We start from the raw sequence: 26,355 nt of genomic DNA, 5'->3' as shown, positions 1-26,355 counted from the left end.
TCTTGGCTCTCTGCAGCCTCCGCCTCCTGAGTAGCTGGGACAACAGGTGTGCACCATCACACCTGGCTAATTTTTGTATTTTCAGTAGAGACGGGGTTTCACCATGTTGGCCAGGCTGGTCTTGAACTCCTCATCTCAAGTGATCCACCCTCCTTGGCCTCCCAAAATGTTGGGATTACAGGGTGAACCACCGTGCCCGGCCAGCCTCAACAAGTTTGAAGAAGAAGAAAAACACTGGAGGACTGGCACTACCTGATTTCAAGATTTAGTATAACGCTACACAAGACAGTGTAGAGCCAGGCACGGTGGCTCCCGCCTGTAATCCCAGCACTTTGGGAGGCCAAAGGACGCGGATCACAAAGTCAGGAGAACAAAACTATCCTGGCCAACATGGTGAAAACCCGTCTCTACCAAAAATACAAAAATTACCCGGGTGTGGTGGTACGTGCCTGTAGTCCCAGATACTCAGGAGGCTGAGGCAGGACAATCGCTTCAACCGGGGAGGTGGAGGTTGCAGCGAGCTGAGATTAAGCTACTGCACTCCAGCATGGTGACAGAGCGATTCTCAAAAAAAAAAAGAAAAAAAAAAAGACAGTGTAGTACTGTGTTGGTGAAAGGATAGACGGATAGATATTTGCATCAATGGAACAGAGTAGAGTCCAGAAGGGGACCTACGGAAGTTTGAGAAATTGATTTTTTTTTTTTAGATGGAATCTTGCTGTGTCACCCAGACTAGAGTGCGGTGGTAAGATCTCGGCTCACTGCAATCTCCTCCTCCCGGGTTCAAGTGATTCTCCTGCCTCAAACGTCCTAGTAGCTAGGACTACAGGCGCGCCACCACGCCTGGCTAATTTTTGTATTTTTAGGAGAGATGGGGTTTCACTATATTGGTCAAGCTGGTCCTGAACTCCTGACCTCGTGATCCACCCACCTAGGCCTCCCAAAGGGCTGGGATTATAGGCGTGAGCCACTGCTCCCAGCCAATAAATTTATTTTATTTATTTATTTATTTATTTTTGAGACGGAGTCTCCCTTTGTCACCCAGGCTGGAGTGCGGTGGCGCGATCTCAGCTCACTGCAAGCTCTGCCTCCCGGGTTCACGCCATTCTCCTGCCTCACTCTCCCGAGTAGCTGGGATTACAGGCGCCCGCCACCGCCCCCGGCTAATTTTTTTTTGTATTTTTAGTAGAGACGGGGTTTCACCGTGGTAGCCAGGATGGTCTCCATCTCCTGACTTCATGATCCACCCGCCTCGGCCTCCGAAAGTGCTGGGATTACAGGCGTGAGCCACCGCACCCGGCCCAAGAAATTGATTTTTAACAAAGATACAAGAAACAATTTAACAAAGAAAGTATCATCTTTTCAAGCAATGGTGATCAAACAAATAGATATCCATAAGCAAAAAATAACAAAGCAAAAAAAAAAAAAAAAAAAAAAAGCACCTGCACTCATCATTCACACACTTTATACAAAAACTCACCCACAATGAACATAGTCTTAAATGTAAAATGAACAACTAAAAAATTTTCAGAAGAAGCCAGGCACGGTAGCTCATGCCTGTAATCCTAGCACTTTGGGAGGCCGAGATGGGTAGATCACCTGGGGTCAGGAGCTTGAGACCAGCTGAACAACATGAGGAAGCCCCGTCTCTGCTAAAAATACAATTTTTTTTTTTTTTTTTTTTTTTTTTTTTTTTTTTTTTTTTGAGACGGAGTCTCGCTCTGTCGCCCAGGCTGGCGTGCAGTGGTGCAATCTCGGCTCACTGCAAGCTCCACCTCCCGGGTTCACACCATTCTCCTGCCTCAGCCTCCGGAGTAGCTGGGAATATAGGAGTCCGCCACCACTCCCGACTAATTTTTTTTGTATTTTTAGTAGAGATGGGGTTTCACCATGTTAGCCAGGATGGTCTCGGTCTGCTAACCTCATGATCCGCCCGCCTCAGCCTCCCAAAGTGCTGGGATTACAGGCATGAGCCACCGCGCCCAGCCTAAAAATACAAACATTATCCAGATGCGGTGGTGAGTCCTGTAGTCCCAGCTACTCGGCTGAGGCAGGAGAATCACTTGAACCAGGGAGGCGGAGGTTGCAGTGAGCCGAGTTCCCGCCACTGCACTCCAGCCTGGGCTACCATGCCAGACTCTGTCTCAAAAAAAACAAAAAGAAAAATTTCAGAAGAAAAACTAAAGAAAATATTTGGAACCTTGGGTTAGGTAGAGTTCTTACACGTAATGCCAAAAGCAAAATTCATAAGAGAAAAAGAAATGGTAAGCTGATCTTCACCAGTATAAAAAACTTCTGCCTGGGCACAGTGGCTCATGCCTGTAATTCCAGCACTTTGGGAGGCCAAGGTGGGCAGATCACCTGAGGTCAGGAGTTTGAGACCAGCCTGGCCAACATGGCAAAATTCCGTATCTACTAAAACCACAAAAATTAGCTAGGTGTGGTGGCGGGCATCTGTAATCCCAGCTACCCAGGAGGCTAAGATTGGAGAATCGCCTGAACCCAGGAGGTGGAGGTTGCAGTGAGCCGAGATGGTGCCACTGCACTCCAGCCTGGGCAAAAGAGCAAGACTCTGTCTCAAAACAACAACAATATAGAAAACTTCTGCTCTGCAAAGAACATGGTTAAGAGAATGAAAGATAAGCTGCTCTCTGGGAGAAATATTTGCAAGTCACCAATCTGACAAAGGACTTTTTCTAGAATATATAGAAAACATAAGGCGGGGTGCAGTGGCTTACGCCTGTAATCCCAACACTTTGGGAGGCTGAGGTGGGCGGATCACAAGGTCAGGAGATTGAGACCATCCTGGCTAACAAGGTGAAACCCCGTCTCTACTGAAAATACAAAAAAATTAGCCAGGTGTGGTGGCAGGTGCCTGTAGTCCCAGCTACTTGGGAGACTGAGGCAGGAGAATGGCGTGAGCCTAGGATGTGGAGATTGTAGTGAGCCAAGATCGCGCCACTGCACTCCAGCCTGAGTGATAAGAGCAAAACTCCATCTCAAATAAAAAAAGAAAACATAAAACACAACAATATGAGAACAACCCAATATAGACAAAAAAAATTGATAAGTTAGTCTACATTAAAATGAATACTTCTGGGTTGGGTATGGTGGCTCATGCCTGTAATCCTAGCAATTTGGGAGGCTGAGGCAAGTGGATCACTTGAGGTCAAGAGTTTGAGACCAGCCTGGCCAACATGTGCTACACTGTCTCTACTAAAAATACAAAAATTACCCGGGCTTGGTGGCATGCACGTGTAGTCTCAGCTACTTAGGAAGCTGAGGCAGGATAATCGCTTGAACCTGGGAGATGGAGGTTGCAGTGAGCCAAGATCATGCCACTGCATTCCAGCCTGGGAAACAGAGGAAGACTCTGTCTCAAAAAAATAAATCAATAATAAATAAATAAATAAAATGAAAACTTCTATTTATCAGAAGATATCATTTGCCTTAGTCACCTCTGCTGCTATAGAAAATTACCATAGACTGGGTGGCTTAACAACAAACACTTGTTTCTCACAGTTCTGGAGGCTGGAAGTCTGAGATTAGGGTGCCAAAATGGTTGGGTTTGTGGTAAGTATCTTCTTGGTTCACAGGAAGCTGTCTTCTTGCTGTGTTTTCACATGGGGGAAACAAAGTGAGCAAACTATCTGGGTGTCTTTTATTAGGGCACTGATTCCATTTGTGAGGGTTCCACCCTCATGACCTAATCATATCTCAAAAGCCTCATCTCCTAATACTATCATTTTGGGAGTTAGGAATTCAACATATGAATTTTTGTTTGTTTTAAGACTGAGTCTTGCTCTGTTGGACAGGCTGGAGTGCAGTGGTGTGAACTCGGCTCACTGCAACCTCCGCCTCACAGGTTTCAATGATTCTCCTGCCTCAGGCTCCTGAGTAGCTGGGATTACAGGCATGCACCACAGTGCCTGGCTAATTTTTTTTTTTTTTTGAGCTGGAGTCTCACTCTGTCGCCCAGGCTGGAGTCCAGTGGCACGATCTTGGCTCACTGCAACCTCCGCCTCCCAGGTTCAAGCAATTCTCTCCCTCAGCCTCCTGAGTAGCTGGGATTACAGGCGCCTGCCACCACCCCCAGCTAATTTTTTTTTGTATTTTTAGAAGAGACGGGGTTTCACCATGTTGGCCAAGGTGGTCTCGAACTCCTGACCTCAGGTGATCTGCCTGCCTCGGCCTCCCAAAGTGCTGGGATTACAGGTGTGAGCCACCGTACCCGGCCTGTTTTTTGTTTTGTTTTGTTTTGTTTTTGAGATGGAGCCTCGCTGTCGCCTAGGCTGGAGTGCAGTGGCAGGATCTCAGCTCACTGCAACCTCCGCCTACCGGGTTCAAGCGATTCTTCTGCCTCAGCCTCCCTAGTAGCTGGGACTAGAGGCACGTGCCACCATGCCCAGCTAATTTTTGTATTTTTAGTAGAGTTGAGGTTTCACTGTGTTGGCCAGGCTGGTGTCAAACTCTTGACCTCAGGTGATCCACCTGCTTTTGCCTCCCAAAGTGCTGGGATTACAGGCGTCAGCCACGACGCTCAGTCGCGTGTTTGTTTTTGACACTGGTTTTTACTATGTTCTTTTGGGACTCTAGATATCCTTAGTGATGTCTTGCAGGGTGCTGTGATGGACAGTAGGGAAAGCTGTTTCAGCCAGAAAAGCTTAGTGTGTGTAATGTAATATATATGAATGTATGCATATATGTATGATATATATGGTGAAGACTTCAAAAGTCACAAAATATTTAAAAAAAACCTCCTTCACACTTTTGTCTTTTTGTCTCCCATCTCCCCTCCCTGTAGTCCCATCTACTCAGGAGGCTGAGGCAAGAGAATCACTTGAACCCGGGAGGCAGAGGATGCAGTGAGCTGAGATCGTGCCACCGCACTCCAGCCTGGGCAACAAAGCAAGACTCCATAGAAAGAAGGGAAGGGAAGGGGAGGGGAGGGGAGGGGAAGGGAGAGGAGGGGAGGGAGGGAGGGAGGGAGGAAGGAAGGAAGGAAGGAAGGAAGGAAGGAAGGAAGGAAGGAAGGAAGGAAGGAAGGAAGGAAGGAAAAAGAGAAAGAGAGAAAAGAAAAAAGAAAAGAAAAGAAAAAAACAAAGAAAGAAAAGAGTCTTGCTCTGTCGCCCAGGCTGGAGTGCAGTAGCATGATCTTGGCTCACTGTAACCTCCACCTCCCCGGTTCAAGTGATTCTCCTGCCTCAGCCTCCTGAGTAGCTGTGATTACAGATGTCTGCCACCATGCCTGGCTAGTTTTTGTATTTTTAGTAGAGACAGGGTTTCGTCATGTTGGCCAGGCTAGTCTCAAACTCCTGACTTCAAATGATTTGCCCGCCTCGGCCTCCCAAAATGCTAGGATTACAGGCCGTGCCCGGCCAGTTCCTTACTATTTTGATGGGTGAAAACTGATATTTTGTTGTAGGTTAATGCATAGTTCTGCATTTATGAGTGAGGTTTTACAACTTTCATGTGTTTAAAAGCCACTTGTGTCCTATTTTCTGTGAACTGAACTCTTCATTTCCAACTAGGCTATCAATCTTTTTCTTACTAATGAATGAGAATCCTTTATAAAGGAAATATATCTTTATGATACTGTACAATAGAGTTAAGTTCATTCAATTGGTGGATTCTGCTGATGAAAACCAATGTGAAAATCACTCCTCTGCTGCTCTGCAACCTAGCTTTGATAATAAAAGCTTGCCCTTTCATTCCCTTGGGAATCTTCCTCACTTAGAGCCCCAATCATTATCACTTGCTCTATATGGTTGAAATTTTAGGCCAATGCTTCTCAGCCATGGCACTATTGAAATTTTGGCTGGATAATTATTTGTTGTAGATGGCTATTTTCTAGATTTCTAGAACGTTTAGCAAAACCCTTGGCTTTTATCTACTGGATGCCAGCAGTACATCCTTCTCCCAGGTGTTGACAACCAGAAATGTCTTTGAAATGTCAAATGTCCTCTGGGGGATGTAGGGCGAAATCCCCAGTTGAGAACGACTGATCTAGGTTTATATACTGCTGGTGGAAGGCAGTCTGCATGACTAAACTGTCCATTTGCTATAGTTTGGAAGTTTCACACAGCTCCCCAAATGGTGTCTGATAAAGTGCAGAATCCTAAGTTCTGTAGGAAAGTACAACACTTGTCTTTTAACCTAGTCAAAAAGACAAAATAGGCAGAAGGACGCCTTGAGGTCAGGAGTTTGAGGCCAACCTGGGCAACAGAGCAAGACCCCCATCTCTATTAAAAAATTAAAAAATTAGCCAGGTGGCCGGGCACGGTGGCTCACGCCTGGAATCCCAGCACTTTGGGAGGCCGAGGTTGGCGGATCATGAGGTCAGGAGATGGAGACCATCCTGGCTAACATGGTGAAACACCATCTCTACTTGAAAAAAAAAAAAAATTAGCCAGGCATGGTGGCAGGCGCCTGTAGTCCCAGCTACTCGGGAGGTTGAGGCAGGAGAATGGCTTAAACCCAGAAGGTGGAGCTTGCAATGAGCCAAGATGGTGCCACTGCACTCCAGCCTGGGCGACAGAGCGAGACTCTGACTCAAAAATAAATAAATAAATAAATAAAATAAAAATTAGCCAGGTATGGTGGTGCATGCCTGTAGACCAGCTACTCAGAGGCTGAAGTGAGGATTGCTTGAACCCAGGAGTTAGAGGCTGCAGCAAGCTGTGATTGTGCCAATATACTCCAGCCTGGGCAACAGAGTAAGATCCTGTTTCTGAAAAAACGACATATATTAAACCATGAAAGAATAGCATCTGTTAAATTTGTAGGTATACCTAGGAAATCTAAAATGAAGAGATGTAGGATGATAAAGTCAGCCAACTGCTCAAGCCTCAAAGAGTGGGAGGGTCACCAGAGCTCAAGGGCTAGCGCTCAGCTTGCAGTTACAAAAAAACTGCAAGCTTTTTCCTTTAAATTACTAAAAAAAGTTCTCATTTTAATATGTGAAATTTTAGCAAGAAATAGTTATTAATGTGTCCTCAACCCTCCCATCTTAGATTTTGACCTAGACCTGGCACTGTGTCTCACGCCTGTAATCCCAGCACTTTGGGAGGCCAACACGGGTGAATTACCTGAGATTGGGAGTTCAAGACCAGTCTGGCCAATATAGTGAAATCCTGTCTCTACTACAAATACAAAAAGTAGCTGGGCATGGTAACACACGCCGGTATTCCCATCTATGTCCAGGCCCCCCAATCAGGGATGTTAAAATGTTAACATTTTGATATGTAACTTGCCATAGTTTTTCTAAGCCTCTACAGCCTTTTTCCTTCTTTTTTTTTTTTTTTTTTTTTTTTTGAGACAGAGTCTTGGTCTGTCACCCAGACTGGAGTGCAGTGGCACGATCACAGCTCACTACAACCTCCGTCTCCCGGGTTCAAGCGATTTGCTTGCTTCAGCCTCCATAGTAGGTAGGACTATAGGCAAGCGCCACCATGCCTGGCTCATTTTTGTGTTTTTAGTAGAGACGGGGTTTCACTATGTTGGCCAGGCTGGTCTCAAACTCCTGACCTCATGATCCGCCCACCTCGGACTCCCGAAATGCTGAGATTACAGGTGTGAGCCACCACGCCCGGCTTTATAGCCATATTTATATGTAGATATTTTTTCTTTTTCTTTCTTTCTTTTTTCTTTTCAAGACAGGGTTTCACTCCTGTCACCAAGGCTGGAGTGCAATGTTGTGACTTCGGCTCACTGCAACCTCTGCCTTCTGGGCTCAGGCAGTTCTCCTGCCTTAGCTTCTCAAATAGCTAGGACTGCGGGTGCATAACACCACACCTGGCTAATTTTTTTTTTTTTTTTTTTTTTTTGAGATGGAGTCTCCCTCTGTCACCCAGGCTGGACTGCAATAGCACGATCTTGGCTCACTGCAACCTCCACCTCCTGGGTTCAAGCGATTCTCCTGCCTCAGCCTCCTGAGTAGCTGGGATTATAGGCACGCACCACCATGCTTAGCTAATTTTTGTATTTTTAGTAGAGATGGGGTTTCACCATGTTGGTCAGGCTAGTCTCGAACTGCTGACCTCATGATCCGTCTGCCTCTGCCTCCCAAAGTGCTGGGATTAAAGGCGTGAGCCACCGTGCCCAGCCCACCCGTGGTTAATTTTTGTACTTTTTATAGAGATGGGGTTTCCTCATGTTGCCCAGCTGGTCTCAAACTCCTGGGCTCAAGTAGTCTCCCTGCCTCGGCCTCACAAAGTGCTAGCATTACAGGTGTCAGACACTGTGCCTGGCCTCGTATGTAGATTTGTATATAGATTTTGACCTAGGCCTGGCACCGTGTCTCACGCCTGTAATCCCAGCACTTTGGGAGGCCAACATGGGTGAATTACCTGAGGTCGGGAGTTTAAGACCAGCCTGGCCAATATGGTGAAACCCCATCTCTACTAAAAATACAAAAAGTAGCCGGGCATGGTAATGCACACCGGTATTCCCAGCTACTACCCAGGAGGCTGAGGTAGAGGAATTGCTTGAACTTGGGAGGCAGAGGTTGCAGTGAGCTGAGATCATGCCACTGCACTCCAGCCTGGGTGACAGCAGGAGACTTGGTCTCAAAAAAAAAAAAAAAGAAAAGAAAAAAAAAAAAAAAAAAGAAAAGAAAAGAAAAAAAAGATTTTGACCTAAAAGGAAGAGGCTGAGGCACAAAATATAATTTAAAGAGTTTAACTGGGGGCCGGGCGCGGTGGGTCAAGCCTGTAATCCCAGCACTTTGGAAGGCCGAAACGGGTGGATCACGAGGTCAGCAGATCGAGACCATCCTGGCTAACACGGTGAAACCGTGAAACCCCGTCTCTACTAAAAAATACAAAAAACTAGCCGGGCGAGGTGGCGGGCGCCTGTAGTCCCAGCTACTCGGGAGGCTGAGGCAGGAGAATGCTGTGAACCCGGGAGGCGGAGCTTGCAGTGAGCTATCAGCCACTGCACTCCAGCCTGGGCCACAAAGCGAGACTCCGTTTCCAAAAAAAAAAAAAAAAAAAAAAAAAAAAAAAAAGTTTAACTGAGCCAAAGTGAAGATAGCTACCTAAAGATTCAGACCCAAGTAATCTTGGATATGAGCTTCACTCAGCTCCTTATCCATTACAGGAAGATTTTTTCAATGAAAAAGCAGGCAGGGAGTGAACTGATAACAAAGTTATCTGTCAGGAATTCTCATTGGTTTACAGAAACAACAATCATTAGTGATTGGCTATACATTGTTAAGTTATAGGGCGCAGTTTATAGCTTCTGGTGTGGCATTATTGGATGAATTTTTTTTTTCTTTTCACTCTTATGATATGCTGAAGTATTGGGTGAATTTGTAGCTACCTGTGGCAAGCAGTTTCAAGAGACAAATACACAAATCAAAGTGGGGAGTAAGCTCTGTCACCCAGGCTGGAGTACAGTGGCACAATCTCGGTTCACTGCATCCTGGATCTTCCCAGGGTCAGGTGATCCTCTGACTGCAGACTTCCAAGTAGCTGGGACTACAGGCATGGGCCACAACGCCCAGCTAATTTTTGTATTTTTTGTAGAGACGGGTTTTCACCACATTGGCCAGGATGGTCTTGAACTTTTGACCTCAAGCAATCTCCCACTTCAGCCTCCCAAAGTGTTGGGATTACAGGTATGAGCCACTGTGCCTGGTCTGCTGTCTCATTTTTATATCTCTTTGGGCCTAATAATTTAAAACGACTCATATTCATCAGATAAAAATACTTTTCTCGTAGTCATATAGAGGTTTCAAAAATAATAATAATAATTATGTTCACCATGTTAGCCAGGATGGTCTCAATCTCCTGACCTCGTGATCCTCCCGCCTCGTCCTTCCAAAGTCCTAGTGAAAAGAAATAATTGGCTGGGCATGGTGGCTCACACCTGTAATGCCAGCACTTTGGGAAGCCAAGGTGGGTGGATCACGAGGTCAGGAGTTTGCGACCAGCCTGGCCAACATGGCAAAACCCTGTCTCTGCTAAAAATATGAAAATTAGCCGGGCATGGTGGCGTGCACCTGTAGTCCTAGCTATTGGGGAGGCTGAGGTGGGAGAATCAGTTGAACCCAGGAGGTGGAGGTTGCAGTGAGCCAAGATTGCACCAGCGCACTCCAGCCTGGGCAACAGAGAGAGACTCCATCTCAAAAAAAAATTTAAATTAATAAAATAAAATAATAATAAAGGGATATTTATTAAATAAGAAAGGATAATAATGCACACATTACTGTGCAACTTGCTTTTGTCACTAACAGTGTATCACACACACTTCTCAACAACAACAGTTACAAACCCTTTTTTTTTTAATTCTTTTTTTGAGCAAGAGTCTTGCTCTGTTGCCCAGGCTGGAGTGCAGTGGTGCCATCTCGGCTCACTGCAACCTCCGCCTCCCAGGTTGACGTCATTCTCCTGCCTCAGCCTCCCGAGTAGCTGGGACTACAAGCACCCGCCACCACGCCTGGCTAATTTTTTGTAATTTTATTACAGACAGGGTTTCACCATGTTAGCCAGGATGGTCTCAATCTCCTGACCTCGTGATCCTCCTGCCTTGTCCTTCCAAAGTACTGGGATTACAGGTGTGAGCCACCGCCCCCGGCCCACAAAACCTTTTAATGGTGGCATAATATGCCATAGTATGTGTGCACCATAATTTGATCAACAGGTTTTTTATTGAAGACATTTGGATTATTTTCTTGACTTTTCCCCAGCAATATCAATGCCACAATAAAGATGTTTTTTGGTTTGTTTGTTTGTTTTTTTGAGACAGAGTCTTACTCTGTCACTCAGGCAGGAGTGCAATGGCATGATCTTGGCTAACCTCCACCTCCTGGATTCAAGTGATTCTCCCACCTCAGCCTCCCCAATAGCTGGGACTATAGGTGCATGCCACCACACCCGGCTAATTTTTGTATTTTTAGTAGAGACAGCGTTTCGCCATGTTGGGCAGGCTGGTCTCAAACTCTGACTTCAAGTGATCCCCCTGCTTCTGCCTCCCAAAATGCTGGGAATATATGTATAATGTAAAAAAACATTTCCAGATTACTTTCCAACATTATGATAGCAATGTATCAGTTTCTCCATATTCTGCTTAGCAACAGACAGTGACAATAAAAATTTTTTTTTGCCTATTTGAGGGGTGAAAAGTAATACCTTGTTTTTGTGTGTGTGTGTGTGTGAGATGGAATCTCACTCTGTCTCAAGATCTTGCGATCTTGGTTCACTGCAGCCTCTGCCTCCTGTGTTCCAGCGATTCCCTTGCCTCAGCCTCCTGAGTATCTGGGGTCACAGGCGTGTGCCACCACACCGGGCTAATTTTTAGTAGAGACGGGGTTTCACCATATTGGCCAGGCTGGTCTTAAACTCTTGACCTCAGGTGATCTGCCCACCTCAGCCTCCCAAAGTGCTGGGATTACAGGTGTGAGCCACCGTTCCTGGTCATGTTTTAATGTTATTTTATTTTCTTTTTGAGACAGAGTCTCACTCTGTCACCTAGGCTGGAGTGCAGTGGCATAATCTCAGCTCACTGCAACCTCCGCCTCCCAAGTCCAAGCGATTCTCGTGCCTCAGCCTCCAGAGTAGCTGAGATTACAGACGCATACCACTACGCCTGGCTAATTTTTGTATATTTTTAGTAGAGATGAGGGTTCACCATGTTGGCCAGGCTGGTTTTGAACTCCTGACCTCAAGTGATCCACCCACATCGGCCTCCCAAAGTACTAGGATTACAGGCATCAGCTACCGCACCCGGATGTTATTTTATTTTTTTGAGGTAGGGTCTTGCTGTGTTGCCCAGGTTGGAGTGCAGTGGCTCGATCATGGATCACTGCAGCCTCGACCTTCAGGCTCAAGCAGTCCTCCTGCCTCAGCCTCCCAATTAGTTCGGACTACAGGTGCAAACCAGGATGCTGGACTAATTTTTATATTTTTTTGTAGAGATGAGGTCTCACTGTGTGGCCCAGGATGATCTCAAATTCTTGAGCTCAAGCCATCCTTCTACTTCAGCTTCCTAAAGTGCTGGGATTATAGGTATGAGCCATCACACTTGGCGAGTACATTTTTTCACTGCATCTCCTTGACTACTAATAGGTTTGAGCATATTTTACATTTTTATGTTGTCAAATATTTTTATCATTTAAAAAATGGCTCCTGCCTTGCTAAGAAGTTCTTTCTTGATCCAAAGTTATAAATATTCTAAAATGTCATAATATTTTTATTTTTGTATTTTTTCATTTAGTTCTTCAATCCATCTGGAATTTTTTTTATTTTTTATATTTTTGAGATGAAGTTTTGCTCTTGTCGCCCTGGCTGGAGTGCAATGGCGCGATCTCGGCTCTCCGCAACCTCTGCCTCCTAGGTTCAAGCAATTCTCCTGCCTCAGCCTCCCAAGTAGTTGGGATTACAGGCATGTGCCACCACGCCTAATTTTTTTTTTTAGTAGAGTCAGGGTTTCTCCATGTTGGCCAGGCTGGTCTTGAACTCCCGACCTCAGGTGATCTGCCTGCCTCAGCCTCCCAAAGTGCTGGGATTACAGGCGTGAGCCACCACGCCTGGCTGGAATTTATTTTTGTATATTGTGTGAGGTAGGGATTTCCATTTGTATTTTTAAGTTTTGACAGTAACATTGTATTAGTACAAAAGAGTTAATACTAACTCCCTTACTAATTGTAGTCACACGAGACTGATATCAAAGCTATTAGGCCAATTTATTAACTTAAGAGAATAGAACTGCTAAGTCAACCAGAATATGTTAGTTCTTTTTTTTTTTTTTGAGGCCGAGTTTCACTCTTGTTGCCCAGGCTGGAGTGCAATGGTATGATCTCAGCTCACTGCAACCTCCACCTCCTGGGTTCAAGCGATTCTCCTGTCTCAGCCTCCCGAGTAGCTGGGATTACAGGCACGTGCCACCACTGTGAGCTAATTTTTGTATTTTTAGTGGAGATGAGGTTATATCATATTGGTCAGGCTGGTCTCGAACTCCTGACATCAGGTGATCTGCCTTCCTTGGCCTCCCAAAGTGCTGGGATCTACAGGCATGAGCCACAGCACCCGGCCTTAATGTTAGTTCTTCACCAGTGGTAGACCAGAAGTCTAATCGGGATTTTTTGTTTTTGTTTTAATACAATTTTTGTCTCTCATTTATCCTACCTGAAAAGCATACTGCATCTCTGATCTCTCAGCATACTAATAATAATACTGATCACATAACGTTCCTTGTAGTTCATAAACTTCACATGTGTCAATAATGCACTATACATATAAATGAATGAATGAATAACAGGATGCTCATAAGTTTACAAACATCTTTTTCTCAAAAAAGCTGGGAATTTTGTTTCTATTTTATTGGGCTACTGACTCTCAACATTTCATATATTGCATTCCACCAATGTAGCTGAGAGTCAATTTATGAAATATTTTGTAGTATAAGACAGAAAGTGGGGAGGACCAAGTATGTCAACCACTAGGAGTGCGGTGCCTAGTCAGGAATTGGGAGGAGTGTAGGAAGAAAGGAAGGATAACAGGATTTGGTCATTGATTGGTCAGATGGATTTCAGCGGGATCAGTATGAACAGACGCTTCAAAGATTTTTTTTTTTTTTTTAATTTAAGTTCCAGTATACAGCTGCAGAATGTGTAGGTTTGTTACATAGTTATAGGTGAGCCACAGTGATTTGCCGCACCAATCAACCCCTCATCTAAGTTTTATTTTTTTTGAGATGGAGTTTTGCTCTTGTAGCCCAGGCTGGAGTGCAATGGCGCGATCTTGGCTCACCGCAACCTCTGCCTCCCGGGTTCAAGCGATTCTCCGGCCTCAGTCTCTTGAGTGGCTGGGATTACAGGCATGTGCCACCACGCCCGGCTAATTTTGTATTTTTAGTAGATGCGGGGTTTCTCCATGTTGGTCAGGCTGGTCTCGAACTTCCGACCTCAGGTGATCTGCCTGCCTCGGCCTCCCAAAGTGCTGGGATTACAGGCGTGAGCCACCGCATCCAGCTAGGTTTTCAGTCCCGCATGCATTAGCTATTTGTCCTAATGCTCTCCCTCCCCTTGTCCCCCACGCTCCCAAAGATGGGTTTAAGGCTTCTAGGACTAGAGATGATCACTTTCAGAAATGAATAGTGGTGACCAGATGAAATAAGACTTTTGGATGCAGATGGGACCTTAGTGATATATTTCCAACATTCTATTTTTAATTTTTTTAATTTTAAGGATGAAGAAACAGCTTTAAGTTGATTGCCTAAAGTCACGCAAGTAATTGATGCAGTATGGCCAGAACCCACGCTCGGCTTAAGGGACAGTGTACCATAAACTCATAGAGGTCCTTTAAACAGATAGAAAGGCTGTGCTCCAGGGAGATGCCATAACAAACACCGGCTCTAGATCTACCATGGGTTATATGGGTCCTTAGTTAAGGTTAGATATGGAGTCACAGTGTCCCAGAATTTCAGGGAGAGAGGAAAGTGGAAGGGCTTTCCACTAAGCCTTTTAAACTACTAGGTACCCCTGATTTTACATCTGGTTATCTCATTTAAATCTATGACCTTTTAAAGTACTTCATTATTACAATTTAAGACATGAGAAAAATTAACTTTAGAAAAGGTTAGATAGCTCATGCTAGAAAGGAAGGACTCCAAATTTTAACCAAGAGCAGATGTCCACAGAGGCCAAGCCATTTTCTTCCCGAGCTCTCCTCATACCGACCCAACAAACCCATTCTGCACGTGAGAAAACTGAGGCCCAGAGGAGGGAATTCACACACGTTGGAAGCCAATCTGGGGCCAGAAAGTAGATCGGCTGATCTCCAAACCTCCAAGTCAAAGGTCTTCCCAGGATTTGACAATCTATACCACCCTACAAGTGATGGAGAGAGGGGAAAAAGCAACTGACTAAGGAGAGAAGCTAGGAGCAGAAAAAGGAGCTAAAGAGGAGCTGTCAGAACGGTGTGAGGAGGGTGGGAAGGGAGCCTTCTCCTTTTGCCTCTATTCCTACCCATTAACAAAACAGAACGACTATCCACTGTATTTCAGGGAGCTAAGTCCTTAGCCAGCTTCAGCTGTGTTTCAACCCTTAGCTAAAGCTAGACAACGCTAAGGCAGGCCAGGTGTACACTTCAGGTAGAAGTGGAAATTCCCAGGGCGGACCAAAACTTGAGCTGTTCAGGCGGTAGTGATTTGAGGTCGGTTTCAAAGAGAAGTTCAAAAAGCGGCCGAGGGGCGAATTTGGTTGCACTACACGCCCGCCACAAAGGCGCAGGGCCGCGGCAGCCGGGGCCGAGCGTGCTTCCAGCCCAGGCGGAGGGGTAGATGCAACAGCCTCCGCCCGTCACGTGACCCGTAGTGTTGTGGTCTGGCCCGCGTGGGTGGCGGGAGCGCCGAGGGGGCGGGGGCGGCGATGGGGCGGGTCACGTGACGGGGTTTAAATCTCCCGCAGCCGGAGCCGCGGGGGCGCCAGTGCCGCGCGTCGAGCGGGAGCAGAGGAGGCGAGGGAGGAGGGCCAGAGAGGCAGTTGGAAGATGGCGGACGAGGCGGCCCTCGCCCTTCAGCCCGGCGGCTCCCCCTCGGCGGCGGGGGCCGAGAGGGAGGCCGGGTCGCCCCCCGCCGGGGAGCCGCTCCGCAAGAGGCCGCGGAGAGATGGTCCTGGCCTCGAGCGGAGCCCGGGCGAGCCCGGTGGGGCAGCCCCAGAGCGTGAGGTGCCGGCGGCCGGGGGCTGCCCGGTTGCGGCGGCGGCGCTGTGGCGGGAGGCAGAGGCGGCGGCGGCGGGCGGGGAGCAAGAGGCCCAGGCGACTGCGGCGGCTGGGGAAGGAGACAATGGGCCGGGCCTGCAGGGCCCATCTCGGGAGCCACCGCTGGCCGACAGCTTCTACGACGAAGACGACGACGACGAGGGCGAGGAGGAGGAAGAGGCGGCGGCGGCGGCGATTGGGTACCGAGGTGCGCAGGGTGCGGGCGGCCGGAACTGCACATCTCCTCCTCCCTTTCCCCGGGCTCCTACTGGTGTGAGGTTGAGGGCGGCCGGCGACTCGGGGCAGGCTTGCGGCGTTCCCCTCCCCACCACGGCCCTCCGCTCAGCTGCGCTCCTCCGGGGCTGCCGTTCCTGCTGCGCGAGCTGCTGGTGGATTTGCTCTTTTCCTCCGTCCGTGACCCGCCTGGGCGGCCTTGCGCTTTGCGCAGCAGCCAGGTCGGGAGACTCTCGCAGTCACTTTAAAATAAGTTTCTCTCACCCTCTTACTCTTTTAGCATATTGGTTTTGTTAGAGCTTTTTTTTTTCTTTCCTTTTTCTTCTTTATTTTATTTTATTTTTCATTTGCTTTTCTTCACCCACCAACACACTTAAGTCTGCAACTTTTTGGCTGTCCCGTTGGTCGGCGTTTTCAATTGCTTTTTGTAAACTGACACCTGTGCAGTTTGCTGTTTTTTTTTTTTGAAGGTCTATATTTTTATGCCTGAAGTTACAATTTTTAAAAGAGGAAAGCTGTTTCTGTAGTCACAGCCTGCAAAATTTAAAGAACATGGCTGTTTCTGAAGATATTAAAATTCTGTAATGCAGTTAGGAGTAGGCATGGGAGAGTGATAGTACTTTTAGAGCAGTTCATATTTTATTCTAATTTTGCTCTTGTACGGTAACGGTGTTTGGGCCAAGCATACCTTTTTGTACGTAGTAATGATACACACATTTAACACTTCTAGCATAATGAAGCAGATATGTTGCAATTGTCATGTTCTTCAAGGTTTTTTGTTTTTTGTTTTGTTTTGTTTTGTTTTGAGACAGAGTCTCTCTCTGTCGCTAGGCTTAAGTGCAGTGGCGCGATCTCGGCTCACCGCAACCTCCGCCTGTCCCGTTCAAGCTATTCTCCTGCTTCAGCCTCCCGAGTAGCTGGGACTACAGGCACCCGCCACCACGCCCAGCTAATTTTTGTATTTTTAGCAGAGACAGGATTTCACCATGTTGGCCAGGATAGTCTCTCGATTTCTTGACTTCGTGATTCGCCCGCATCGGCCTCCCAAAGTGCTGGGATTACCGGCGTGAGCCACCGTGCCCCGTCAGGTTTCATATTTTTGTTTCTCTCAAGGAGGAGTTTCTCTCCTTGATATGTGTTCGTCTTTATCAATACTTGGGTTAGGCCGGGCGCGGTGGCTCTTTCGTGTAACCCCAGCACTTTGGGAGGCCAAAGCGGGAGGATTTCTTGAGCCTAGGAGTTTTAGACTAGCCTGGGCAACATAGCGAGACCTCCTCTCTACTAAAAATTGAAAAACCCGGACGTGGTGTCGCACAGCTGTAGTCCCAGCTACTGAGGTGGGAGGATTGCCCCCGAGTTTGAGGTTGCAGTGAGCTGTGATCGCGCCACTGCACTCCAGGGTGGGCGACAGAGTGAGACCTCGTCTCAAAGAAAAAGTAGTATATGCTTTTAGGGACTGGTTTAGTAAAGAGACCCTGATTTCAAGCAACACAGTTGAATATTAATTTATTATTTACCTAATAATAATAGTGTTATTGATACTGTTTAATAGAAGAAACAATGCAGAGATACCTGTTTAGTATTATGTGAGAGTTTAACGTGCGCATTGCCAAGGTTATATTTGAATGACATTTTTGTGTAAATGCCCATTTATTACACGTTTCACTAACGCTGTTGTTTGTGATTGATACATTCTAGCTAGATTATTTTCTTTCTTTTTTTTTTTAAAGACGGGGTTTCGCTAAGCTGTAGTACAATGGCGCGATCTCAGCTCACCTCTCAGCCCACTGCAACCTCCGCCTCCCGGGTTCAAGCCATTCTAGTGCCGCAGCCTCCTCAGTAGTTGGGATTACAGGCATGAGCCACCATGCCTGGCTACATTTTGTATTATTGGTAGAGACGGGGGTTTCTCCATATTGGTCAGGCTGGTCTTGAACTCCCGACCTCAGGTGATCCACCTGCCCTGGCCTCCCAGAGCTCTGCAATTACAGGCATGAGTCACCGCGCCCGGCTATCTTTTTCTGTTTTTTTTTTTTTTTTTTTTTTTTTTTTTTGAGACGGAGTCTCACTCTGTCGCCCAGGCTGGAGTGCAGTGGCCGAATCTCAGCTCACTCCAAGCTCCGCCTCCCAGGTTTACGCCATTCTCCTGCCTCAGCCTCCCGGGTAGCTGGGACTACAGGCGCCCGCCACCTCGCCCGGCTAGTTTTTTGTATTTTTTAGTAGAGACGGGGTTTCACCGTGTTAGCCAGGATGGTCTCGATCTCCTGACCTCGTGATCCGCCCGTCTCGGCCTCCCAAAGTGCTGGGATTACAGGCTTGAGCCACCGCGCCCGGCCTCTTTTTCTGTTTTTTAAGTAGACTTAATTTATTTTTAGATTTTGGCTGAAACTGAGTCTGAGCAGAATTCCTAAAGATGAAGAAACTGTTCCAATGAACAGTGCAAGCTGACCCCATAGGCATTCTTTACACATGCAGTATAAATGTTAAATGCTGTACTCGATGAAAATGATTGCTCTATAACCGTTTATAGGTCTTCATACATTTTAGGTGCATATTGCTTTGGCAGCCTTGACTGACTTGGTTTCTTTTGCAGATAACCTTCTGTTCGGTGATGAAATTATCACTAATGGTTTTCATTCTTGTGAAAGTGATGAGGAGGATAGAGCCTCACATGCAAGCTCTAGTGACTGGACTCCAAGGCCACGGATAGGTATGGCTCAGAGCTGTTAACTTTAGAGAGTAAATGTATGTTTTTTGATAATTTTGTTTTGAGGCAGAGTTTCGCTCTTGTTGCCCAGGCTGGAGTGCAATGGCGCAGTCTCGGCTTACCACACCCTCCGCCTTCCGTGTTCAAGCGATTCTCCTGCCTCAGCCTCTTGAGCAGCTGGGATTACAGGCATATACCGCTATGCCCGGCTAATTTTGTATTTTTAGTAGAGACGGGGTTTCACCATGTTGGTCAGGCTGGTCTTGAACTCCCGACCTCAGGTGATCCGCCCGCCTCAGCCTCCCAAAGTGCTGAGATTACAGGCATGAGCCACCTCTCCCAGCCTCATTTGTACCCTTTTTGTGTAGTGTTCTTCATCCAGTTAGAATATCTTCCTCCCTCACTTCATATTCCTTCTTTGTTTTTTTCACTTTATTTTACACTTACCACTTCTTGACAAGCTCTGTATCTTATTTTTTAAATTGTATTGTTTCCTGGTCTAGAATATAAGCTCGATGGGAGCAGGAATTTTTGACTGACTTGTATACTCCTGTCTTGTCAGTGCCTAAAAAAGTGCCTGGCACATAGTTTGTGCTCAGTAAATACTTAATAAATATGTGAATGAAACGGGAAAGTATTTCGATATAGAAAGCATTATCAGTTTTTTTATACCAAAGGTATAACATAACCATCTTGAAAGTGGATCTTTTTATGTTCTCACTCTTACAAATGGCTTGACTATTTAAACAGTGAAGATCAGTTTCTCTTTGGTGTCTGATTTATTTATTAATTTTTTTTGGTTTTCTCAAGCTAGGGAGCTGGTTTGAGCAATTTCAGGGTAAAAGAAAATGATTAATTCTCTTTTTTTGAGACGGAGTCTCGCTCTGTCACCCAGGCTGGAGTGCAGTGGCCGGATCTCAGCTCACTGCAAGCTCCGCCTCCCGGGTTCACGCCATTCTCCGGCCTCAGCCTCCCGAGTAGCTGGGACTACAGGCGCCCGCCACCTCGCCTGGCTAGTTTTTTGCATTTCTTAATAGAGACGGGGTTTCACCGTGTTAGCCAGGATGGTCTCGATCTCCTGACCTCGTGATCCGCCCGTCTCGGCCTCCCAAAGTGCTGGGATTACAGGCTTGAGCCACCGCGCCCGGCCTAATTCTCAGAACATCAACATTGTATGTATTATCTTGGAAGATTGGTTAAGATCAAATTGAAAAATTACCGGAAAAAAAATTAAGATGGCAGTTATGTATAGATTTTCATTTATTTTTCCTGTGTGGTTTTAATGATAAGTAATACAGGCTTTTAGGACTGGTAAGATCTTTTCTGTGTTGATTTGTAGAACCCTTTGGTAAATACTTTTGTTACTGTGTATTTCTAGGTATTAACCATAAGAACTTAATTCTAGTTGTTAATTAGACTCTTAAAATATATACTTATAGCTCAAGGGGGTCTTCCCAACTCTTGATTAGATCTTCCTAATCTCATTGGGATATAGCATTAATTTTGAGGGTGTACTGAGAATAGAATACCATTAAATTGCATTTTCTTACTTTGCAAAAAACCCTCACAGGTTACTAACTCATTACTTCAGAAAATAAATGAGATTTTTAGTTACTTGATAAGTTGACTTTAAGTCTTTTCCCCCTTATTGTAGGTCCATATACTTTTGTTCAGCAACATCTTATGATTGGCACAGATCCTCGAACAATTCTTAAAGATTTATTGCCGGAAACAATTCCTCCACCTGAGTTGGATGATATGACACTGTGGCAGATTGTTATTAATATCCTTTCAGAACCACCAAAAAGGAAAAAAAGAAAAGATATTAATACAATTGAAGATGCTGTGAAATTACTGCAAGAGTGCAAAAAAATTATAGTTCTAACTGGAGCTGGGGTATGTAAGACTAGTAAATGTGGGAAGTCGTATATGTATTTTCTCATGCCTTTTCCAAGTAGGAAGCATTTTTCTGGTTTAGAAAGATTTATCCTTACGTGATAATGGATGTTTGGAAACTGCCAAAAACTGAGTGCAGCAGCAGTTGCTAAATTAGTTCAGATTTTTAAAACCTCTCCAACAGCCTTAAAAAAATATTTGCTTCTGCTTATTTATAGCACACTGGGTAAATGGAGTTAAGGCAAGATTTTTACCTGCATTTTATTACAGCTCCTAAAGGAGATGCAGGGAATTGAAACTGCTTTTGTTAAGGGATGTCAGAGTCTGATGGAGAAATTGGCTATTTGTTCGATCTTTATGAGAAACTGGAAACCTACTTGGTATTCACAAGTGAAAAACTTAACGTTGGGAAGATAACAGATTCCTGCCTTCCCTCCGTTTTAATTAAGATGATGTGATTGTGGCGACATGTTCTCTTTGATCTACGTTAGGGTTGCAGCTAATTAGTTACCTAAGGCTATTGCATAGTGTGTGTTTTATGCAGAGTATATTACATGTTAGCAGCCAGAGCAACTGCTGTAAAATTTTGTCCTGTTTTCTGCTGTTCCGAGTTGTGAAAGGGTGTTGCATAATCTTAGATGATCATCAGGAGAATGTTTTGCTCACAGATAACGATGTAGACAAGTTTGTTTAACTTGAATTGACCTTGACTCCAGGTCAAATTGGAGTCAACTCTGGTAAGATGATGAAACAATAACTTCTGGAATCGCTATCTGAAATGTCAGGATTTTTTTGTACGATTAGTGCATAAGTCTCAAAGAAATGAATAATTGAAATATTACACTTTTTTTTTTTTTTTTTGGATACAGCGTCTTGCTGTGTTGCCCTGGCTGGAGTGCAGTGGTGCCATCATGGCTCACTGCAACCTCAGCGTCTCCTGGCCTGTACAGTGTTTGTTTCCTTTTTTTTTTTTTTTTCCCCAAGAGAGACAGAGTCTTGTTCTGTTGCCCAGGCTGGTGGAGTGCAGTGGCGCAGTCTTTTGGCTCACTGCAACCTCTGCCTCCCGGGTTCAAGCAGTTCTCTTGCCTCAGCCTCCCGAGTAACTGGGATTACAGGCACACGCCACCACACCCAGCTAATTTTTGTATTTTTAGTAGAGACAGGGTTTCGCCATATTGGCCAGGCTGGTCTCAAACTCCTGACCTCGTGATCTGCCCGCCTTGGCCCCCCAAAGCGCCAGGATTACAGGCGTGATCCACCGCGCCTGGCTATACATTGTTTTTTTAATGAAAATAGAAAATTGTAGTATTGAGGTAATAGAATCCTAACTAAAGGAGCAATTTCTTTGGAATTATTTTTCTGTAATAGAAATTCTTGGCTGGTGGAGTGCCTCATGCATGTAATTCCAGCACTTTGGGAGGCTAAAGTGGGAGGATCACTTGAGCCCTGGAGTTCGAGATCACCCTGAGCAACATAGACCCTGTCTCTACAAAAAATTAGCCTGGTGTGCTCGTGTGTACTTGTAGTCCCAGCTACTCAGGAGACTGAGGTGGGAGGATTGCTTGAGCCGGAAAAGTTGAGGCCACAGTGAGCCATGATGGCACCACTGCACTCCAGCCTGGCATTAGAGCGAAAGTGTCTTAAAAAAAAAAAAAGAACAAAAGGCCAGGCACGGTGGCTCACACCTGTAAGCCCAGTATTTTGGGAGGCCGAGGTGGGCAGATCACAAGGTCAGGAGATTGAGACCATCCTGGCTAACACGGTGAAACCCGTCTCTACTAAAAATACAAAAAATTATCCCTGCGTGGTGGCGGGCGCCTGTAGTCCCAGCAGCTCGGGAGGCTGAGGCAGAACCTGGGAGAGTGATGGTGTGACAAACCCGAGGAGGCGGGGAGCTTGCAGTGAGCTGAGATCCGGCTACTGCACTCCAGCCTGGGCGACAGAGCCAAAAAAAAAAAAAAAAAAAAAAAAATTCTTCCCTACTTTCTCCTTAAAATAATTTATTGAAATGGTTTATTTTCTTCTCAAATTGTATTTGCTTTAATTTGTTGGCTAAATGCTTAAAAGGCTTAAAATTAGCCTGACTTAAAAATTCCTTATTTGTGTTAAAGATGGAATATGAGGTGTATTTAATTCTACTCAGTTATTTGGGAGTTTTATTTCTGAAATAAGGGTAGGGTTGTGGCCGGGCGCGGTGGCTCAAGCCTGTAATCCCAGCACTTTGGGAGGCCGAGACGGGTGGATCACGAGGTCAGGAGATCGAGACCATCCTGGCTAACACGGTGAAACCCCGTCTCTACTAAAAACTACAAAAAACTAGCCGGGTGCGGTGGCGGGCGCCTGTAGTCCCAACTACTCAGGAGGCTGAGGCAGGAGAATGGTGTGAACCCGGGAGGCGGAGCTTGCAGTGAGCTGAGATCCGGCCATTGCACTCCAGCCTGGGCGGCAGAGCGAGACTCCGTCTCGGGAAAAAAAAAAAAAAAAGGGGGGTAGGGTTGTATTTTTTTTATTTATTTATTTATTTATTTATTTATTTTTTGAGACAGAGTTTCACTCTTTTTGCCCAGGCTGGAGTGCAATGGCGCGATCTCGGCTCACCGCAACCTCTGCCTTCCGTGTTCAAGCGATTCTCCTGCCTCAGCCTCCCGAGTAGCTGGGATTACAGGCATGTGCCACCACCCCGGCTAATTTTGTATTTTTAGTAGAGACGGGGTTTCTCCATGTTGGTCAGGCTGGTCTTGAACTCCCGACCTCAGGTGATCCACCTGCCTCGGTCTCCCAAAGTGCTGGGATTACAAGCGTGAACCACCGCGCCCGGCATATTTTTATTTCTTAAAAGACGTTTTATTCTAAAATTTTCTTTCTCAACTCTTAGCTAATTATATGGTAAGAGAGCTAGCTAGTTCCTGTAAAGGTAGAAGATTTAATTTTACAAATTATGCCATGCACATTTTAGGTGTCTGTTTCATGTGGAATACCTGACTTCAGGTCAAGGGATGGTATTTATGCTCGCCTTGCTGTAGACTTCCCAGATCTTCCAGATCCTCAAGCGATGTTTGATATTGAATATTTCAGAAAAGATCCAAGACCATTCTTCAAGTTTGCAAAGGTACTATGAACTCTTCTGGTTGTTTCTTTGGCTTTCTCTCATGAAAATGTATTTTGTTCATATATAGCCACCTTAAGGTTATCATTCATTGTTTAGTAAAGTGGATGCTGCTACTGTGGCGGAGGAAGATCACTCATTATGGCCAGAATTCCCTTATTCCTAGAGAAGGACTATCATCTACTTCATTTTAGAGTGAGCTTATTTTCAAAGAGACAGTTTCATATTTTTAAAATTTGCCCTTCAGCAATGGTCATTATTCTGCCTGGGCTTTTTAAAGAGGTTTGTACACCATATAAAAGTAACATAACTTGTGATTTTTAATATTTTATTAGAGATTGTAAAGGCGTTATAACATCACTTTGGTGTTCTGTAGTCAAATTTTAACAAGGATGTTCCTGAAAAATCATTTCTGGCCGGGCACGGTGGCTCAAGCCTGTAATCCCAGCACTTTGGGAGGCCGAGGCGGGCGGATCACGAGGTCAGGAGATCGAGACCATCCTGGCTAACACGGTGAAACCCCGTGTCTACTAAAAATACAAAAAACTAGCCGGGCGCGGTGGCGGGCGCCTGTAGTCCCAGCTACTCGGGAGGCTGAGGCAGGAGAATGGCGTAAACCCGGGAGGCGGAGCTTGCAGTGAGCTGAGATCTGGCCACTGCACTCCAGCCTGGGTGACAGAGCAAGACTCCGTCTCAAAAAAAAAAAAAAAAAAAGAAAAATCATTTCTAATTAGAGAATGGGAAGATTCTTGGGTTGCATTTTTGTCAGCAAATTGCAGAGGAGCCTTATTCTGTATAGTTGCACTGTCCAGTTCAGAAGCCACTAGCCACATGTGGCTGTTGAGTACTTGAAATATATTTACAGGCCGGGCGCGGTGGCTCAAGCCTGTAATCCCAGCACTTTGGGAGGCCGAGATGGGCGGATCACGAGGTCAGGAGATCGAGACCATCCTGGCTAACACGGTGAAACCCCGTCTCTACTAAAAAATACAAAAAAACTAGCCGGGTGAGGTGGCGGGCGCCTGTAGTCCCAGCTACTCAGGAGGCTGAGGCAGGAGAATGGCGTCTACCCGGGAGGCGGAGCTTGCAGTGAGCTGAGATCCGGCCACAGCACTCCAGCCTGGGTGACAGAGCGAGACTCCGTCTCAAAAAAAAAAAAAAAAAAAAAAATATATTTACATGTGCAATAAGTGTAAAAGATATATCAGATTTTAGAGATCCAGTATGGAAAATACAAAGTATTTCATTAGTTTTATTTATCAAATGTTAAACAAATATTGGTTTTTATATGGAAAAAATACTTTTTAAAATTAATTTTGAATTCTTACTTTTAAAGTACTTTTGATACTGGGTTAAATAAAATGTATTTTGGGCTGTGCATGTTGCATCATGCCTGTAATTTCAGCACTTTGGGAGGCCAAGGTAGGAGGATCAGTTGAGCCCAGGAGTTTGAGACCAGCCTGAGCAACATAATGAGACTCCGTCTCTACAAAATAAATAATAAAATTTGCTGAGCATGGTGGTGTGCACCTGTAGACCTAGCCACTCAGGAGTCTGAGGTGGGAAGATCCCTTAAGCTCAGGAGCTCAAGACTCAAAGTGAACGATGATCTGCTACTGCATTCCACCCTGGGCAACAGAGCAAGAGTGTTTCAAAAATACATGTATATTTTTTGAAGTTTTTACTTTTTCTCTTCTTTTTTTTTTTGAGATGGAGTCTTGCTCTGTTGCCCAGGCTGGAGTGCAATGGCATGATCTTGGCTCATCACAACCTTTGCCTCCCAGGTTCAAGTGATTCTCCTGCCTCAGCCTCCCGAGTAGCTGGGATATTACCGGTGCCTGCCACCATGCCCAGCTAATTTCTGTATTTTTAGTAGAGACAGGGTTTCACCAAGTTGGCCAGGATGGTCTTGAACCCCTGACTTCCAGTGATCCACCTGCCTCTGCCTCCCAAGGCGCTAGGATTACAGGCGTGAGCCACCGTGCCTGGCCAAAGTTTTCACCGTAATGTAGTTACTAAAAGAAACAAAGTTATATGTATGTCTCATATTATATACCTGTTGTACAGCTTTGCTTTAGCGTATAAAGTGTAATAATGCATTATACCATTCTCAAGAGATTTAGTCATTAGAAAACTTTTCTTTCCTGTATTTTAGTCTTTTGGAAAGAAATTACAAAATTTGTTATTGTTAAACTTGGAGGTACATATACTTGAAAGAGTCATTTTATTTTATGTAAGTACCGGGATACATGTGCAGAATACGCAGGTTTGTTACATAGGTGTACATGTGCCATGGTGGTTTGCTGCATCTGTCAACCTGTCATCTAGGTTTTAAGCCCCACATGCATTAGATTTTTGTCCTAATGCTCTTCCACCCCTTGCCCCCACCTCCTGACAGGCCCCAGTGTGTGGTGTTCCCCACCCTGTGTCCATGTGTTCTCATTGTTCAATTTTCACTTATGAGTGAGGACATGCTGTGTTTGGTTTTTTGTTCCTTGTGTTAGTTTGCTGAGGATGATGGCTTCCAGCGAGAGAATCGTGTATTACTGGCTTTTTTCCCCCTTAATCGTTAGAAAATGTGAATAGGGACGACTTTAATGAATCCAGAAGTTAATGAACCTAGTTGTTTTTTTTTTTTTTTTGAGATGGAGTCTCGCTCTGTTGCCCAGGCTAAAGTGCGGTGGCGTGATCTCCGCTCACCACACAACCTC

At 45.5% G+C, this 26,355-nt stretch overlaps 1 protein-coding gene across 3 annotated transcripts in view; it reads left to right on the top strand.

Annotated features, from left to right (window-relative positions):
• The first annotated feature begins 15,363 nt into the window (after positions 1–15,363).
• SIRT1 (sirtuin 1) overlaps positions 15,364–26,355 on the top strand; it is a 36,166-nt gene continuing 25,174 nt past the window's right edge. Inside the window, exons 1-4 of one of the 3 annotated variants that reach the window (XM_050804715.1) lie at positions 15,364–15,909; positions 18,529–18,645; positions 20,297–20,538; positions 23,495–23,647. In XM_050804715.1, the coding sequence (XP_050660672.1) occupies positions 15,492–15,909; positions 18,529–18,645; positions 20,297–20,538; positions 23,495–23,647 (930 nt within the window). In that variant the 5' untranslated portion in view covers positions 15,364–15,491. Of the gene's footprint in view, positions 15,910–18,528; positions 18,646–20,296; positions 20,539–23,494; positions 23,648–26,355 lie in introns of those variants that run through there. The other 2 variants (XM_050804717.1, XM_050804718.1) reach the window with 2 other exon arrangements.

This window comes from Macaca thibetana, chromosome 9, assembly GCF_024542745.1.
Source record: "Macaca thibetana thibetana isolate TM-01 chromosome 9, ASM2454274v1, whole genome shotgun sequence".
Lineage (NCBI taxonomy): Eukaryota > Metazoa > Chordata > Mammalia > Primates > Cercopithecidae > Macaca > Macaca thibetana.
The sequence above is the reverse complement of the archived record's forward strand: the minus strand, read 5'-3'. Positions and strand labels throughout refer to the sequence as shown.